This window comes from Hippichthys cyanospilos, chromosome 8 (genome assembly GCF_059441005.1).
Source record: "Hippichthys cyanospilos isolate Australia breed blue-spotted pipefish chromosome 8, RoL_Hcya_1.0, whole genome shotgun sequence".
In the NCBI taxonomy this organism is placed as follows: Eukaryota; Metazoa; Chordata; class Actinopteri; order Syngnathiformes; family Syngnathidae; genus Hippichthys; species Hippichthys cyanospilos.
This window is the reverse complement of record NC_142376.1, coordinates 10,284,754-10,301,353: the sequence shown is the minus strand read 5'-3', so window position 1 is coordinate 10,301,353 and position 16,600 is coordinate 10,284,754. Positions and strand designations below refer to the sequence as shown.

Sequence of the window (16,600 nt, the reverse complement as noted above, 5' to 3'; positions counted from 1 at the left end):
AATTCAGTTAATGAAAATTGCCACAGACAGAAAGTTCATCAAAAAGTTACAAGTAATTTAACTCTGAAACTTTCTTATGCATTGAAATTCATTATAGAGTGTAGAACCAAACACGAAGATATATAATCCTTGTGTTTCTGCATGATGTTTAGTATGTATGATGTGCGACAACTGAGGATGAAGGCCTGTGTACTCATATTTTTACTGTGCTCCAGAACTTAGATCCCCACGGGAATGGGCTCGTAAACACTGTCGCATCAAGAGGCTTTGGTTTACTTCTGTGATCATTTCTAAGTCATATGCAGAGTTTGGCTATGCAGCATTTCTGTTTTCAGAACTGAAAAGCCCTGTCAATTATAACCAAACAGTTTTTTTTCCCAAATGGTTTGCACTTTTGCACTTAATGGTTAAAACATTACTCCAAATGTTTCCACCATACAAATCTCTCCACGTTCTTCTCCCTATATATATATATATATATATATATATATATATATATATATATATATATATATATATATATATATATATATATATATTATACACTGAATCAAATGAAAGAATAGATTGTTTCCTTATGCCAGGAAAAAGTTAGATTCAGACTTTTTCATTTTTTTTTTATAATGAGCAGTAGAAAGAGGTTTCATGAAATGCAAGCTTTCTCCCAAAGGACTCGCAAACTGTGCTGATCTCATACCTAAAATGGGACATTTATGTCATCTAATGGTGGTTGTGAATTATTAGTATAAGTTTTTCCAAGTTTAATATTTACGTTGGATCAGCATCAAAAGCTCCACCCCCTATTCTCGTTGAAAAAAAAAAAATAATTAAGTATACTTGGCAATGGCAGTCAAAGAGTAAACACGGTTGTTGAAGATGTCATTTTGCCTTGCTCTATAAGGGATTGAGCAGCTGGGATATCATCACCCCGTGACATATTGTGCACCAGTAAGATGGGATACAGTCTATCAAAAATTATATTGGGAAAATATTGCTTAACTGGATATGGATCTTCATTTTAGATTTAAAATTTTTGAATTTTCACTTTAGTGTACGCTCATCTTTTTAATCAGAGATCTCATTGCCTTTGATTTACGGCCGTCTGCTTTGGCACAAGCTTGTGATATTGTTCTCATTTGATTGGCATTTTTTGTACATATGTACAGATGTAAGTAAAGAATTTTCTCAGAGTTTTGTCCTGTATATCTCGACACGGATCAATCGACGGGTCGCTGATAAGGGACTTTGTCTCTCTGTCCAGTCGGTGTAAAAAAAGCATCATATGAAAGGACTATCCAACAAATGGTCTTATCTAAACAAACTCCTACCGTCTGTCTTCTTTATTGATTTTCATTCATTATTTCTCACTGACGAAGAGAATAAGGGACAATATATTTGCGCGGCAAAGATAACAATTGTCACATGAGATCCAACCATCGTGTGAGGCATTATCTCTGCCCATATTTCCCGTTTTGGGGTCACAGGGGAAGCTGTAGAGATTCATGACTTTATCAATTTGCATATGACACTTGACAGCCACCCGTGTGACCATTTTTCATCTTGTTTTTTTCCCCTAAGAAAAGCAATTAAATTAAGTATTAAACAAGAGACAGCTAGCGATGGGATACAACATTTTTCCATGAAAATCATCTGACTGCTTTCAATCAGTCAATATCTCTAACGGTGAGAAGGGGGCCATAGCATTGTAACATGGTCGAAATTCCCCAAAACATGAACTTGCCCTTAAAAAACTGGGGATTTATGTATGCTCTCCTACATAACAGCAGTGATTGGGCCTGTCAGGGGAGGGTGCTTGTATGTATTTATGAGTGTGTCTGTGTTCTGCATGTGTGTATTTTCTTGGAAGCAGGATAGCCTATCCTACCTCAGCAGTACAAATCCATTTTATTGATTAGCCTCACTGTAGCTAAGCAATCGATCGCCCTGACTGCTAGAACCTCAAAGAGCACTGCTGTGGGGGGCGGTGTGATGTTAGGAGTCACAAATGCCGGTTGTCTGCTTGCTCTTTGTACCATCAGTCTAACGCTGACCAGTTTGTTACGAATGCATTTGTTTGGCCATTGAGCTTTGCTGCAGTAACGCAGGCTATTTTGTGGACTGCTTTAGCCATATCATGCCTTACCGCCTGAAAAAACACTCCCGCCATATTCTTGTTTAGAATGAACAAGGATACACAAACTCATCCACAATCACTCTCATTTGTACGTCTAACAAAGACAAGTGTCTTCCATGAAGTGGAGCAGCATCTTGTTCCCTTTGATAATTTATTCATGATCTCAAAGAAAAAGACAACAAATGCCAGCAGCCTAATGGGGCGACAGTGATTTAGAGTCTGTCGAGATCTACAGACAAGAGGAGAGCAAGAAAGGGAGATAATAAGAGAGATAGGTGAGACAAATGAAAGGATGAAAGATGGTGGTGAATCAAAGCAAGGGAGTGTCTTAACAGCATGATTGATATTTTACCATGAGACTATTTTCCCAACATTTTTTAAGAGACACCTTTGAGTTTGCTAATTAGGTTTGATTCACCGTTTTTCAGCAAGTATTTTAGGTTCTATGATAATTTTTCCTCCTATGGCTCCTATTTGCCCCTACCACTGTTTCACACAAAAATGAAATCTTTCATCACTTAGGAGCAACATGGTGGAGCATGTGGTGAGAACAGCTGCCGCTCATCAAGGTGGTTCTAAGTTTGATTTTTGGTCTTTTTTGTGTAACAGGTCATAACGAACGGTGCAGTAATCCAGCACTCATTTTTCCACGTCCTGATTTCATCAGCATTGCTTTTATGTCGTTTTTTCCTTTCACCCCACCCTTCCCTCCGTTGTCATCTCCACCTGCTATCGATCTTCTTTCATTTTTTTCTTGCTTGTCATCCCCATTATTTATATCCTCATCCTTGCCACGCTCAATGCCCATTTCTCACTCTCTCCATCTCTCGTCAGTTACTTCATAAGCAACATTCTTCTATAACCTTGCATTACCTTTGTCTTTACTTCTTATTCCTTCCCGATCACCTAAAATGACTTCTTTTACTTTCCCTTTTTTCCTCACCATTTTATTTTAGCACACTGTCCACTAGAACTGTCTGCCTTTTGTATTATTGACTCATCTAGGCAGTAACAGTTTTATTATTAGCACTGAAGTTGTCAGAAAACAAGGTGATCCATTCTCTGCAGCCTTTAAATGCACCACTCCTGATCATAACACTGTATCTATGTTGTCAACACCGCAACCCCTATAAATACGCTTAAAAGTCCATTTTGAAGCACCAAATCTCAATGAAGTCAGTTTACATACACATCATTGAAATTATGCCATGGCTTTGGACTCTTTGAATACTTGCACAATCTAATTGAGATACGTAACCAGTTTCAGAAATCCCACCTTTCCAAAAAAAAAAAAAAAAAAAAAGGAGACTGCAAACTTTTGATTTTGTCAGACAGGTACTTATGCATTTTATACACAGTGGTAAATGCAGAACACAGGATTTGCTTTCAAATGATCACTTAAAGAAAAGGAGCATTGTTCTCTAACAGTTCAAACTGATCCCAAAGGGAGTGTTTTAGCAGGGCGATAATAGCAAAATGAGCACAATATATAAGGAGGTACCAGCACTAAATCTGACTTTGACTTTTGAAAGTCACACAGCTCTGCTGATCATCATCAAATCATATCCATCAATTTAACAATATTTGCCTTTTCCCTCTACAAAAAATGACTTGCTGCATCTCAGCCACGTACAGTGGCAGTAGAAGATGAAGTCAGGTCTTCACGTCTGCATTAGTGCACAGTATTTTACCAAGCCTGGTAGCCAAAATACCCGAATTAGCAAATCTTAAATCATGATGCACAAACTGTTTCATTTTATATATCGTCTGTAATTTTTAGAGATGGGCCGAGATACATATCCCACGAGACGAGATATGTTACAAGATTGAGTCTACAACTTGTGAACTTCCCAATCAGAACTAGGGCTTTATTTTCTAAGAATATAACCTGTCACTGCAAAGAATCTTTAGTGGCTCGGCTTTAGATGTTCAAATTAGAGCGGGCAGTCAAGCCCGAAACGTGCCCAGCCTGCAACTTTGCTCATCAAGGAGAAAAAGAAGAGGATGTTGTTGACCTTGTTTTAGTTGACAGGCAGCTTCACTCTCAGGTTCACTCATGGAAATATTGTTGAAACATTGCCTGTAAGTATTACTTATTGATTCATACACTATTAAATGTGCCTATAACATCATGTAGGTGGGAATGAAATGGTAGTGTTTGTTGACTTTAAACATAATCATTAGCATGCTAACCGTTCAGCATAGACACATTTAATTGGTGTCTGAAAATTCCTATGTAATGAAGATAATCAATATTGAGCATTTATAATGACATTTCAACTCATGTTCAAACATAAACAACCCCCTTGCACAGATATTGAGTGCACAATATTGTTGTTAATGGACTGCAGTGGCAGTGCAATGTCAAGAGCATGCTACCTTAAGTGATGGTACAATATGCTCTCTACAACTGTGTAAAAAGGGGACTATTCACTCAGTTGCATGCACTAAGAGAATATCTAATGGGGACAGTACCCACTTACTCATTTGCTGCTCTCTCTGTTTTATGTTCCTCGAATGCCCTCATTTTTTTCTCTCTCACTCTCTTATTTGTCCTCTATTTCCTGCCCCTTTTGTATTCATCCCCTCTTGGCCACTCACTCTCCCTGCTAGCCAACTGGCAACCCTCATCTCCCTCTCCCTTGATTTTGTTATTTGTTTTTCTCCCCACGCTCATTGTTGTTTGCTCTTCCCTGAGTCATTGTTTTCCTCCAACAATCAGACCTTTGTTTTATATTCTTGTACTGTACACGCGAAGGACAACGTTACTCATAGGAGATGTGGTTCAATATTGTGTTGTTGTTTTTTTCATACCTCATCTATTTCAAATATTTGACTAAAAGCAATTAAATATTAGCTGGTTCTGAGCTTATACTGTTAGTTAACACTTATTTGTACATTCAACAAAACCCAATGCAGCTCTTCTTACCGTTTGCAATGCCGACCTTAAAATCATATTTGAATTTCCCACGACATGTCCACTTCAATTTGAAATTTAGCTACATATAGATGAGACATTAGTCAGCAAATTAATAATTATAGGTAACAATTTGAATACCTGATAATGTCTTTCAATAGCTGGAGAAAACCTTGTTTTTAGATATGCATATCCCAGATAACATCTGTTCATTCACTGATTTCACAGGGGAAAAAAGATTAAGCCTTGGTGAATTTTCTGCTCTCTCTAAGAGCTCATGTCGTATAAAAGCACCATCTCATACTTTGATGAAATTGGGATGCCACAGGAACCCTATGGATCTCAGGTCCAGTTTCATGTGCTTTATAAATATTTATGAACCCTATTACCATTTCTGGAAGGCGTCCCCTTATCCTAATTATTCGAGGCAATCTCTGGGCATTTCAATGTTGGCTGGAGATGAAACGAAACAACAACAAAAAATAGAATTATAAAAATACGATATTCAAAATTGTCTGTTGAAGCTCCTGCCTAGTACGTCAAGCATAAAAACAGCCTACCCTGTTAAGTGTGACAGATGTGTGAACATGTTTGTCTGGTGTGGATTTTACAACAATCAGATGTGACAGACGGTATTTCGGGGATTGCTTTCCCTTCTAAAGCCAGCATGCAGCGACTCGCCATCAAGTGAGACTCTATTCACGCGTTCAGGTGAAGCGCTATCGATTTCTCGCCACCCTTCCAATTCCTCTTTTACCACTTCGATGAGGAATGATTCTGACAGCCTCTCGAAGTCCCTTGCTGACGTTCTCCTGGCAACATCACTCAGTGTCACCCCAGATAACTAATTACAAGAGGTTTGCTCCTCAGAAACTCTTTCTGGGGCAGGAAAACTCAACATGTCTCACTAACGAGACAGCGGGGTCTTGTCAAATATAGGCAGATTTGCAAATTTCCCTGCTTTTACAGCAGGAAATTGAACTCTGTATGTAGATATAGACTGTGGATTCTCTTGGTTCTGTCTTGTTTCAGCCTCACAAAAACCACAGTTAGTGTTCTTGTTTTCTTTTAAATTGTAGTTTCTTTTGTGCCTGTATGCATGTTTACTTGGGAAGTAATATGAATTGAAGCTTCGTGGTGCATTTTTTTCCTTATTTTATTTTTGATGTTTTTGCAAAAACAACAACAAAAAAAGAAGAGTTAACATAAAGTGAAGCTTGTATCATGTAACAATGAATATGTCTGTAATATATTTTAATGTGGGAAGGGGAGAAAGTGCAGTGGCTACTTGCAATATGTGCGAATTGAGCATTTCACTGGGCAGAAAGAGTAGCGCTGCATATACCTGTTTTAATACTTAACCTGAAAAAAATATAACCAGGACATCCCTAATTAGGAACCAGAAGTTAAGACAAGTCAGAAAATGATGTTTGCTTCACTGTTGTAATTATAGTTTGATTAGAATTTTTAACATATTTAAATTTGACTTAAGATCCCAAATCAAATGCTGACTGAATACATTGCTAATGTGCAGTACTTGCCAAGCCAAATGAATGAAGACTGCACCGTTAATGTTGACTTAAAAGCTTGGCTTACATCCTCTCAGAGGCTGTTTTTCCACAAGAACTTCTTAATCAATATTGATGAGGTTATAATTATTAATCTATCTTACATTTAATAGTTATATGGCAATTTAACAATTTTATAGTCTTAAACCTTTCCATATACCGTGACTTAACAGATAACAACCAATCAAAACTGTTGAAAATTGCTTCTTGGGTATTCAGTCACTGTTATGAAAGTGATAATAAAGAATTCAATTTGGGCCAGGCTACTTCAGTTAATTATCAACTCATTTGAGCTTACAAAACAACCATTTTGTGCACTTAGCTAGGTGGCTTCCCTGTGTGATTCAGGCCATCAATGTTCGTGTGCTTCTGCAGTGCCTGCACACAATTCACAGCCAATGCATTACTGATTAGGCGCAGGCACTGTAATTGTTTTCATTGCCTGGAATTGGAAAGGTATTGAGTTTAATGCGACCCATCGATCTTTAGTTGGTGAGGAAATTGGGTTTGTTAGCAGCACTGTAGATATCTTAAATCCCATGCAGTCACCCTTGTTATGCTCGTTACACACTCCCACATCAGTTTTCTCTCTGATAGCTGCATCAAGTAGTTCTTATTCTCGCTCTCTTGTTCCAGTTTTTTTTTTAATGTGCATTTAATCTGTTTTTCTCTTTTTCTGTCTATAGAGTGTTTTTCCTTTCAATTTAAATATTGACAATGTGCAATCAACACTGGTGGGCATTTTTTAAGAAGCAGTTTGGTGTTGTTGTTTCTGTTCTTCACAGTTGGATTCTAAGGCCAGTCCCAAGAAAAATCAAGAGGCAGCTGTGGACCTTTTGGGCCTAGGTAAGGAATTAGACACATTCTACTGCTTTCACAAGAACGTTTTCATAATATAGGTAATATTGTGACAAAGCGTGCTGAGTTTTTTCCTAATGTGTCAGATATGCAAATTGAAACCCAGTATGTCAAAAGAAGTAATTACAGTCCGAGATTAATATTGCTGTCATTTCTAGTTGATTAATGTCACCATTAGTGACACTTTGAATGCAGTCAGGATGCATGAGTCATTTAGAAAGCCATTACAGTTACAGTTACATTCATGACTTATGATCTATGAAGACGGAAAATGTGCAGTTTTGCATTGCTGTGCCTTGTATAGGTTTGAAAAGGCCTTCCAAACACGCCCACTACAGCTACATCAATAGCATCCAAATCAAAAAGTTCCAAATCAATCTCATATCAATTAGTGGTTTAGTCACTGACCAGGCAAGTGGCTGATTATAATTCTCCATGGGGGGTGTCAAAAATATTTTGGTCACGGGCCTCATGGTAGTTACGGTTTTATTTAGGGGGCCGTTTAGACTAAGAAATGAAATACATGTTTAATCACTTCCTTATGTTATTACACATAAAATATGTAACAAATTAATGGATTTAGAAATTAGAAATTAAAAAATAGTGGTTTGTTAAACAATTTTTTAAAGTTCTTGTTATAAGTGGTTTGATAAGAAAATGTTTGCAAATCTACATTTTATCATTTTTTTACATATAAAAATATGAAATTTTAACACATTCGCATTTTCTTACATGATGCTAAAGCCTGGCAGAGATAACATTTTAAAAATATCTTACACAAAATATTCTTTACTCTCTCTAATGAAATCAATTCAGTCTGTTAGAAACAACAAATATTTTAATTTCAGTACCAGGCTACAGTATACGTGACAAAATTACAAGGAACTATGATATAGTAATTGTTTGGTAATTGTTTAGTCAATTGTGAAAATATGTGCCGTAATGTTTTATGCACAAATTGAAAAGCATTATTGATTTTAGAAATAGTCATATTTTGTGGTGCGTGTGAAAATACAACACTTGCGTTCCCAGAATAGTTGTACCACAACAACACTCAGAGAATATGACATTCAATCTAGGTCACATGCTCTACTCAAACCTGTGACATTTTGAGCCCACATTTGAGTGTCACCAGAGTAAAACTGTGTTTCGCTTTATGCTTGTTGACCTTAAAGCCAAACAAAAAAATATATCCATACCACAGTGGTTTTCGAATGAGGATATGAGCTCCACTGGGGGTATATGCAAGCATTTTTCAAATTAATAGCAAATTTATTAGAACATCAAACAATTTAATTGCAACACGCAAAATGTTGTATGCCTAAGTTTTATGCAGATGCACATGTTTCATGGGTGATGCAATTTTATGGCAGACAATCCAGAAATTATGGAGATGTTCAACAATCTGTCTTGTGGAGTTGAGGAATTAAATGTACCTATAGTCTGAACTGTAATAAGTCAGACATGGCTGGCACAACAATATACTTTTTTATTTTATTATTTCTTTTTTTTTTTATTTGGTGCGGATTACATTAAAAATTTGAGAACCACTGATGTACTAGATTTTTTTTTAACGATACATACTTTTCTTATTGTTAGAGATATTAAATAATGAAACCTAAGGTCTTATTTGATTGAGCAGCAAAGAAATGTGATTGTTTTTGATGGCACCAAATGTTACCATCTGGTCAGAATCCATTCAAGGTCTCAAATGTTTGCCAAATGGTCATCAGACATTCACCTTTATTTTGCGTATCGCGAGAGAATTTTGAACAATTTCCAAATTTCCTTGCAAACAGAAAAGTCATGGCGAACATCTCTGATGAACGTTTGACAAATGTATTGCGAAAATTTGCGACCTTGAAGAAAGCCTGATGAACACTGACGTATATGTGTATTCTGTTACCTCTGCCAACAGATGAAAATGTCCACCACTCAGTAGGATAGGGGTTTTAGTATTTCACCACCCTTTTGAGAGTATGAGATTTCACATACGGTGTAATCAATGAGTCAAACAATCAGTATTTTGATCCCTGATCCACCATCTACACACACAGCATAGCTGCGACCTTGCGGCTGTAACCCTTTAGTCACTTGAGTGGGTGTGCAAAGTTGTATGACTGCAGCAGCATGAATTTAAAGCTGCGTTTATTCCAGACAAGTCAACTAATGATGACGAAAATACATAAAAATGAATCCTAGAGTAACACATTATTGCAACATATATAAATGAGACCACAATAATTTGTTGGCATTTTAATTTTTTTCCCCCCACCATTAATCTGGACTATAACTTGTTCAACTCAATCCCAGAAGGAAAGTAAAAATAAACAATGGCGATAATGTGTGCAGTTTGTACAAATGTGCACACCCACATATGTGGGATGCCTGCTATGTTGAAAAGGAATCCATCCATCCCTTATCTGTGGCCGCTTATCCTCACTAGGATCGCTGGCTAGCTGGTGCCTATCCCAGCAGATTTTGGGCAGTAGGCAGGGACACCCTGGACTGGTTTCCAGCCAATCGCAGGGCACGCAGTGAAAAACAACCATTCCTGCACACAGACACAGTTAAGGACAATTTTAGAGTTGCATGCATGTTTTTGGAGTGTGAGAGGAAGTCTGGACTGCTTGGAGGTGAGCCACTTGGGCTCGGGGAGAACATGCAAACTCCACACAGGAAGGCCAGAGCCAGCTGGAATTGAACTCGGGACTCTGAACTGTGAGGCGGACATGCAAACTACTCCCCCACCGAGGCTCTCTGAAAAGGAACCCATTACATTCAAAATCATGAGCATACATTTGCCCCTATTGCATTTGAAATGCCTCTGATTAACCGCAAACACAGTTCAAATGTTGTAGTGGCCTTTTCCTGACATTTTTTTACTCTTGCTAGCAGAAGTCATGGTCTTGCATTTCTCCACCTTGACTAAGGCTCCTTTTCTAGCTGAAGAAAAACACTCCAAATGTGTAATATGTGCTTTACTGCAATTATAACATTATTTTGGTCATGATCAATGTTGTATTTGTGCTAATATTTGGAATTACAGCCAAAAAATACAACCTTGGTTTCATCAGCCTACATGTTTAAACATTTTTACGTGGACGTTTTAAGTGTTTTGTTTTTTTGGTTTTGTTTTTTCTTTCTGAGATTCCGCTAAAATTTTGCTAATGTAGAGGATGGGAGAATGTTGTCAGATGGACTAAACAGCCAGTAATAGCCAGAAATTCCTGCAACTCCTTCAGTGGTCAGTTGACGATTTTTTTCTTTTTTAGAAGAATGTCCTTGTTATGTCACATATTGACATTTTTTCTGCACTTTTTGAGTTCCTAGTTGTAAAAGGGCATGCCCACTTATGTCAGATTTTTTTCAGTCACTCTTTATAGTATTTTTTTTTTCTTTTTTCTTAAATTTGATTCTACAGGTTAAACTTAGGTTATTTATATTTGGTCATGTTAAAATATTTTATCTTGGTGTAATTAAAAATATGCATGTGAACAGGGGCCCGAAGACTATTAATGTCCACTGTATATGAGATTTTGCCATTATCATTTAACAAAATACAATGTTTCTTTGAAATGCACTGTGACGACTACAAAAAAGTGGTGTTTTAAAGAACTAAATAAATGTGACCAAAACAATAAGAATGTAGCAGGCCTCTGACCATTACAGGTATCAGCAAAACCATTTGAACCGTTTCACATAGACTCATGTGAGTGAATTTCTATATGTGGGGTAAATTGTTACTGGATCATTCCAAAAAGCACCCACATCTCGTACAGTTAGTCTGTTTCCATGGAGAAATTGTGAGTGCTCATAGAGACGGCCCTGTCTCATTGCAAATGTGGCAGAGATGGTGATGATGACAATGATGATGATGATAATAGTGATGGTAAGCCTTGTTGCTTATAAATGTGCAAAAAAATTGATATGAATTGAATATCTGTCCTTAGCTGCAGCATTAACACAGGAGGAATATATGTATACCTGAATACCTTGGTGAAATAAATAAAAACAACTGTTATCTTATCAGCTAATTTGATTTACAATTTAAAAATAGCACATTGCTTTTTAAAAAATTCTAACCTAAATTACTGATATAATTAACAAATTTCATATACAAATATCAACGCATAATGTGGAGATATAACAATTAAAATGAACATCGTCATTGTAAAGAACTGTCTTTTTGTCACGTCTAATCAGATGAAATGATTCTTGGGTTCTCATCAGATGCAGTCCTTGTTACATGACCCATAAAGGGAAAAAAAAAAGAAACAATGTTCATTGTAATGCATTGTCTCATACATTTTTTTCCTGTGCCTTTTACAGGCAGTTTGAACACGTTCTTTTCTACAAGCCCAGCAGTCATGTTAGTTTAGGTAACCGCTTTCAGTTTTAAAGGCATTTTCAAACACTTCTTTCACAATAAGGTGTGATGATATATCAGAAAAAAAAAACGACAATTCACTGCTGCCTATTACAAGTTTCTTCTGCCAAGGACATATCCTTTGAAACATCTTTTTCTTTCCTAAGCCTTCACTTTAAGATGTTAGATTAATTTGAAGAAATTGTATCGTCTATTTATTGTGGGCCAGTGAGTGGAGGATAGCAAGTGTTAGCACCACGGGTTCCCATCCTACTGAAATTACACACTTCATGAGCGAGTTCCAATCTTATCGCCATGCTGTGAGGAAGACAATTACAATAAATTAATTCAACACCGACTAAATACACAAAACAAAACATCTGTATACCACCGTGAGTTAGTTGATCGAACTCAGTGGTTTTAATATTCCACTCAAGCGTCACATAAATCCCCTCTTCCGAGAAAATGAAGTGAACTCCTGCCTTTAATATGCCTTTGGATTTGAGGCGAAAAGGGGATGAGGCTAAAATAAACTCTGAATTTGGATACATCTGTTTAGAAATATAAAAACAATATTCCATTCCATTCTATCGTTTGATAGTGAGTTTTCAGCTTCATTAGCAATCCTCTTCTCTTTCTCAGATACTCCGGATGGTCACGGCAAAGCCTCAACAGTTAGTGATGAACTGGACGTTTTTGGACCAATGGTCTCCAACCCGCTTCCCCCCTCCAACACAACAGCACAACAGGCGAAGGTATATACAAGTAAACACACTAACAAAATCTCACCTCTAAGATGCACGGGCTGTGGAGGTAGATGGCTTTCCACCATCTTCAGAAGCTAGAGATACGCCAAAATATTTGAGGAGTTCTCATACAAATGTATGTACAAGCATATAGAAATCCTAAATTTAGAAATTAAAATGAGATTAACACAACTAATAGGAATAACTTTTAAATATCACTATGATTGATAATTGACCTCAAATATTATCTTATTTTGACACCCATAGTCAGTCACTCTTCTGCTTGACGTGGTTGTTTGGAAAAGAAAAAAAAAAGGAAATTAATGGATTTTGTTTTTCCCTCTTTACTAGCCAGAATCAGGTGTGTTTGGTGAAAGAAAATAGACTTTCCTTTGGTGGTTTTGGTGTTTACGGTACATAGTTATAGAACACAATATTCTGTGGCTTTTGAATGCTTAGTCAAAATGCACTATAATGCCTAGCAATATGGCCATCACTACCCTGAAAATGTCTCACCAGTGAATACAAGAATTCAAAGTGGATGAAAGCACGTGTGCATGCAACAAACTAACCTTTTCCTTATACGTTTTGAGCCGCGCCAGCATTGCTTTGGGATTTTGCTTTTTGGCTGTGATTATCCAGGTGTGCGAAAAAGGGAGAAGCTGTAGCTTGCTGATTCTTGCAAGCTATTAACTGACATCTGGGAGCACTTGCTTATCTGTGAATGTCAATTACTAAATTGTGATTACAGCCTTGTGGGAGGTAGAGGATTTGTGTTTCTTCTCTCTCTCCCTTGCGAACATATTTCCTGCATGTCTTATGTTTGTGTTTAAGCCTTATCCTAATTTAAAATGGGTTTGTTCATTCGTTCATTTTCTGCAGCTTATCTTGTTGAAGGCCACGGGTGAGCTGCAGCCTATCTCGCCTGAGTTTGTCGAGTGGGTCGAGTACACCTGATTGGTTGCCAGGCAATTACAGGGCACATGTTGAGACAAATATCCTTTGCTGTTCACATTCACCTATGGTCAAACTTAAGTCTTTAATAAACCTACCATGTTGATTTAAACTGTTGGGGTGAACCCCAGTAAGTCCATTCACCAAAATAATGGATCTGTAAATAAATAAATAAATAAGTTCTCAGTTGTATAATACAGTATAGTGTAATATACTGTGCTATACTTAGCAGTACTTTGAAGCAGTAATTTTATGTGCACCCACCCAAAAAAAAGTAATATACAGTGCATATACTGTATATTTTACAACAATACTTAACCACATTTCCAGTTCACTATGTAATTGTAAATAAAGTAAGTTGATCTTTAGGTAAAAATTTTTACTGACCCTACAGATATCACTAGATCCACTCAATTAAATGAGAGTGAGTCTTGTCCTTCAATATAGCTAACATTTTGTACTTATTGTACAAAGTAGAAAAGCTGTAAAAAGCTCTAGATAGTATTAACTGGTGTCACGATATGACGTGATTTTGCAAGTCAGCATCCCTGCATCGTGTTAACATACAGCAGCTCACTGTTGCTCTCCGTTGTGTTTATAGCAAATGTTATCTTGGTATGGAAAATGCTCATCTTTCTATTACATTACTTCTGATGAGAAGACATGTGAAAGGTGTGCAACATCTGTCCTTGGTGAGGTACACGTTGAAACTTTGATTAGTGGAATCGATTGGATTTGGCAATATTAATTTCTGTTTTAAGGTAAGATGGGTTAACGCCATCATTGCTTGGTACATCTTCATCTATTTTGCTTGTTTTGTTTTTTTGTCATTTATTCCATTGACTCAAGCCAAATGTTGTGGGGTTGCATTATGATGTACTTTTGGCGTGTATTGGTTGCTCTGTGCATTGATTTTGAATGCTGTGTAATTACAATAGAGGCAAAGTGCCCAATTTGAGTGGTCTTCTGCAGTGTGTGTGAACCCTTAACCCTAACCAACTAGGAATTATACCATGCATGTTGGTGTCCACCAACGAGGCCTGGTGTCTACTTTCTGTGACCAAATTATTGGTGCATCGTCAGTATGGCAATCATATGTGTGCCAGTACACGCAGACTCGCGCAACACCACAATAAACACGGTAAACTAGACCTGCACTGGCACCAAATTGAGGTTGCGCAGTTTTTACACCAAGTGTACGGATGTCAGTCTACAAAATTAGGGCCCAAAAAACCTTAAGTTGTTTTCAGACCAAGGTGCGCTAGCTACAAACATACACTAGCATGTCAACTATAAAAATATCATTGCCTAATCAATTATTTTCATACATTTTAACTATAATTCTAACATTTAAACTGCTAGCGGAGGAAATAGAAATCTTAAAGATAATATTTGGTCTCAAATCCGAAAGTGTTATACATGCCATTTACTCAAAACTAAACTGTGTTTAGCTAGAGGAGTGTACATATAACATAGCAGTCATTTTCTTGGTTCATTCACATTCGTGGTCTCGGAACAGGTATTCCAAAGAATCTTCTTTTCACATCCATGTTCTGCCTATTGATGGAAAGCAAATGAATTAATGAAATAATAGTTACACATGAGTTGGCGGCATGGCCCAGTGGTTATCTCCCAAAAGTTGGTATCTATGATCTATTTTTGCTTTTGTCTAACCTTCCCAGAGACCCAGCCATTTGCCATGCGATGGGATGGTGAGAGCAATGCACAATTGCTCATACACACAGCCTAGATGGAACATTGCACAGATGCAACCATCCCACTAAAAACATCCTCTGGGAAATGGTGTCATTTTTTTTTACTCTGAGGTTGTTAGTTATCTTGACAGTTGTACAGTAATTATAGAGAATATTTTCCAACTCTTGCTGACGGTTTAATTTTGTTTTCAATTCACATTTGGAGGTGTCGATTAAGAATTAATTATTTACAGAAATGAAATCTGAAAGCAGCAGAGCATAAAATCAGCAAAATGTCAAACAATTTCCTCCAAACAAGGCAATTTGTGATGGATTCAGCTATTATTATTACATTTCTACTGCTGTTAAAAATGTCCTTGGGAAGGCTACACTAATTAAAACCATGAAAGCGTAAAACCCACTTTGCAGCTGCAATAAATTGTAAGTGGAGCATTTTGCCTGCAACTGTCATTGTTTTCTCAAGGAGAGTAATGACAAACCATTCAAATCCATCCAACAGCTGATGTTGAGGCCCGAGATCATACTGTAAATGTAAAAATGGACTGTTCACTTTTGTGAGCAAAATGAACAAGAATTGCTAGTTCAATTATTCAGGTGCTCAATTTCAATGCTAAACAGGATTAAAAGTGTGATGAAAAATGGAGAAGCAGTGGGGTGAAAAGGAGTCCCTCCAATTAATTGCTAAAGAGGGACTCACATGGACGAGTGCAGACAAGTGATGTAATGAACTGGTGAGTGGTGACTAGTGATTGATTTTCTTCTCCTCTTCTCTGTCCTTTTCTGGTATAGGCTTCTCTTTATTCGGGTTTATTTCGTTTTTACACACGCACACAAACGATCTTATTGTGGCTTTAAAATCACAGATGGCCTAACAGAGGGGAGTATATGGCTGTTTCCAGCAGTGATGGAAAACCAGGGAGAAAAAAAAAAGGTTGGCGTATGTGTGTATACGTGTATCCGTGCGTGCGTGTGAATAGCGACAGCGAGGACAATGTTGTGAGAGATGGTAATTCACCATACCGCACAGCATTGGTTGCAAAGAATGGAGCCTTGTTGTAGAGGCTTTCTATCGCACAATGTGGTGCTAGGAGCCCCCAACATATCACACGCTATGTGGGTGTCCGTGTGCGTGCGTGAACATGTGCGTGTTGAAGAATGTTAAATCAAAGTGAGTTTCCTGTTTAGTGAAGTAAGAGGTCTGATTAGCACATATACAGTGCATTTCCTGTATAGTCTTGATTAATAAAAGTAAGTTTGTTTAACCTAATAAGATTTGTATTTATTGATTTTTTTTTTAAATTGTGACTGAACACACTCAAATTGTTACAGATCAAATGGT

At 37.2% G+C, this 16,600-nt stretch overlaps 1 protein-coding gene across 3 annotated transcripts in view; it reads left to right on the top strand.

Annotated features, from left to right (window-relative positions):
- The window catches only part of LOC148420104 (stromal membrane-associated protein 1-like), a 54,247-nt gene that overhangs the window by 27,490 nt on the left and 10,157 nt on the right, over positions 1–16,600 (top strand). For all 3 annotated transcript variants that reach the window (XM_088421909.1, XM_088421908.1, XM_088421907.1), the window contains 2 exons: positions 7,405–7,465; positions 12,489–12,601. In XM_088421909.1, coding sequence (XP_088278035.1) covers positions 7,405–7,465; positions 12,489–12,601 — 174 coding nt within the window. The remainder of the gene's footprint in view (positions 1–7,404; positions 7,466–12,488; positions 12,602–16,600) is intronic.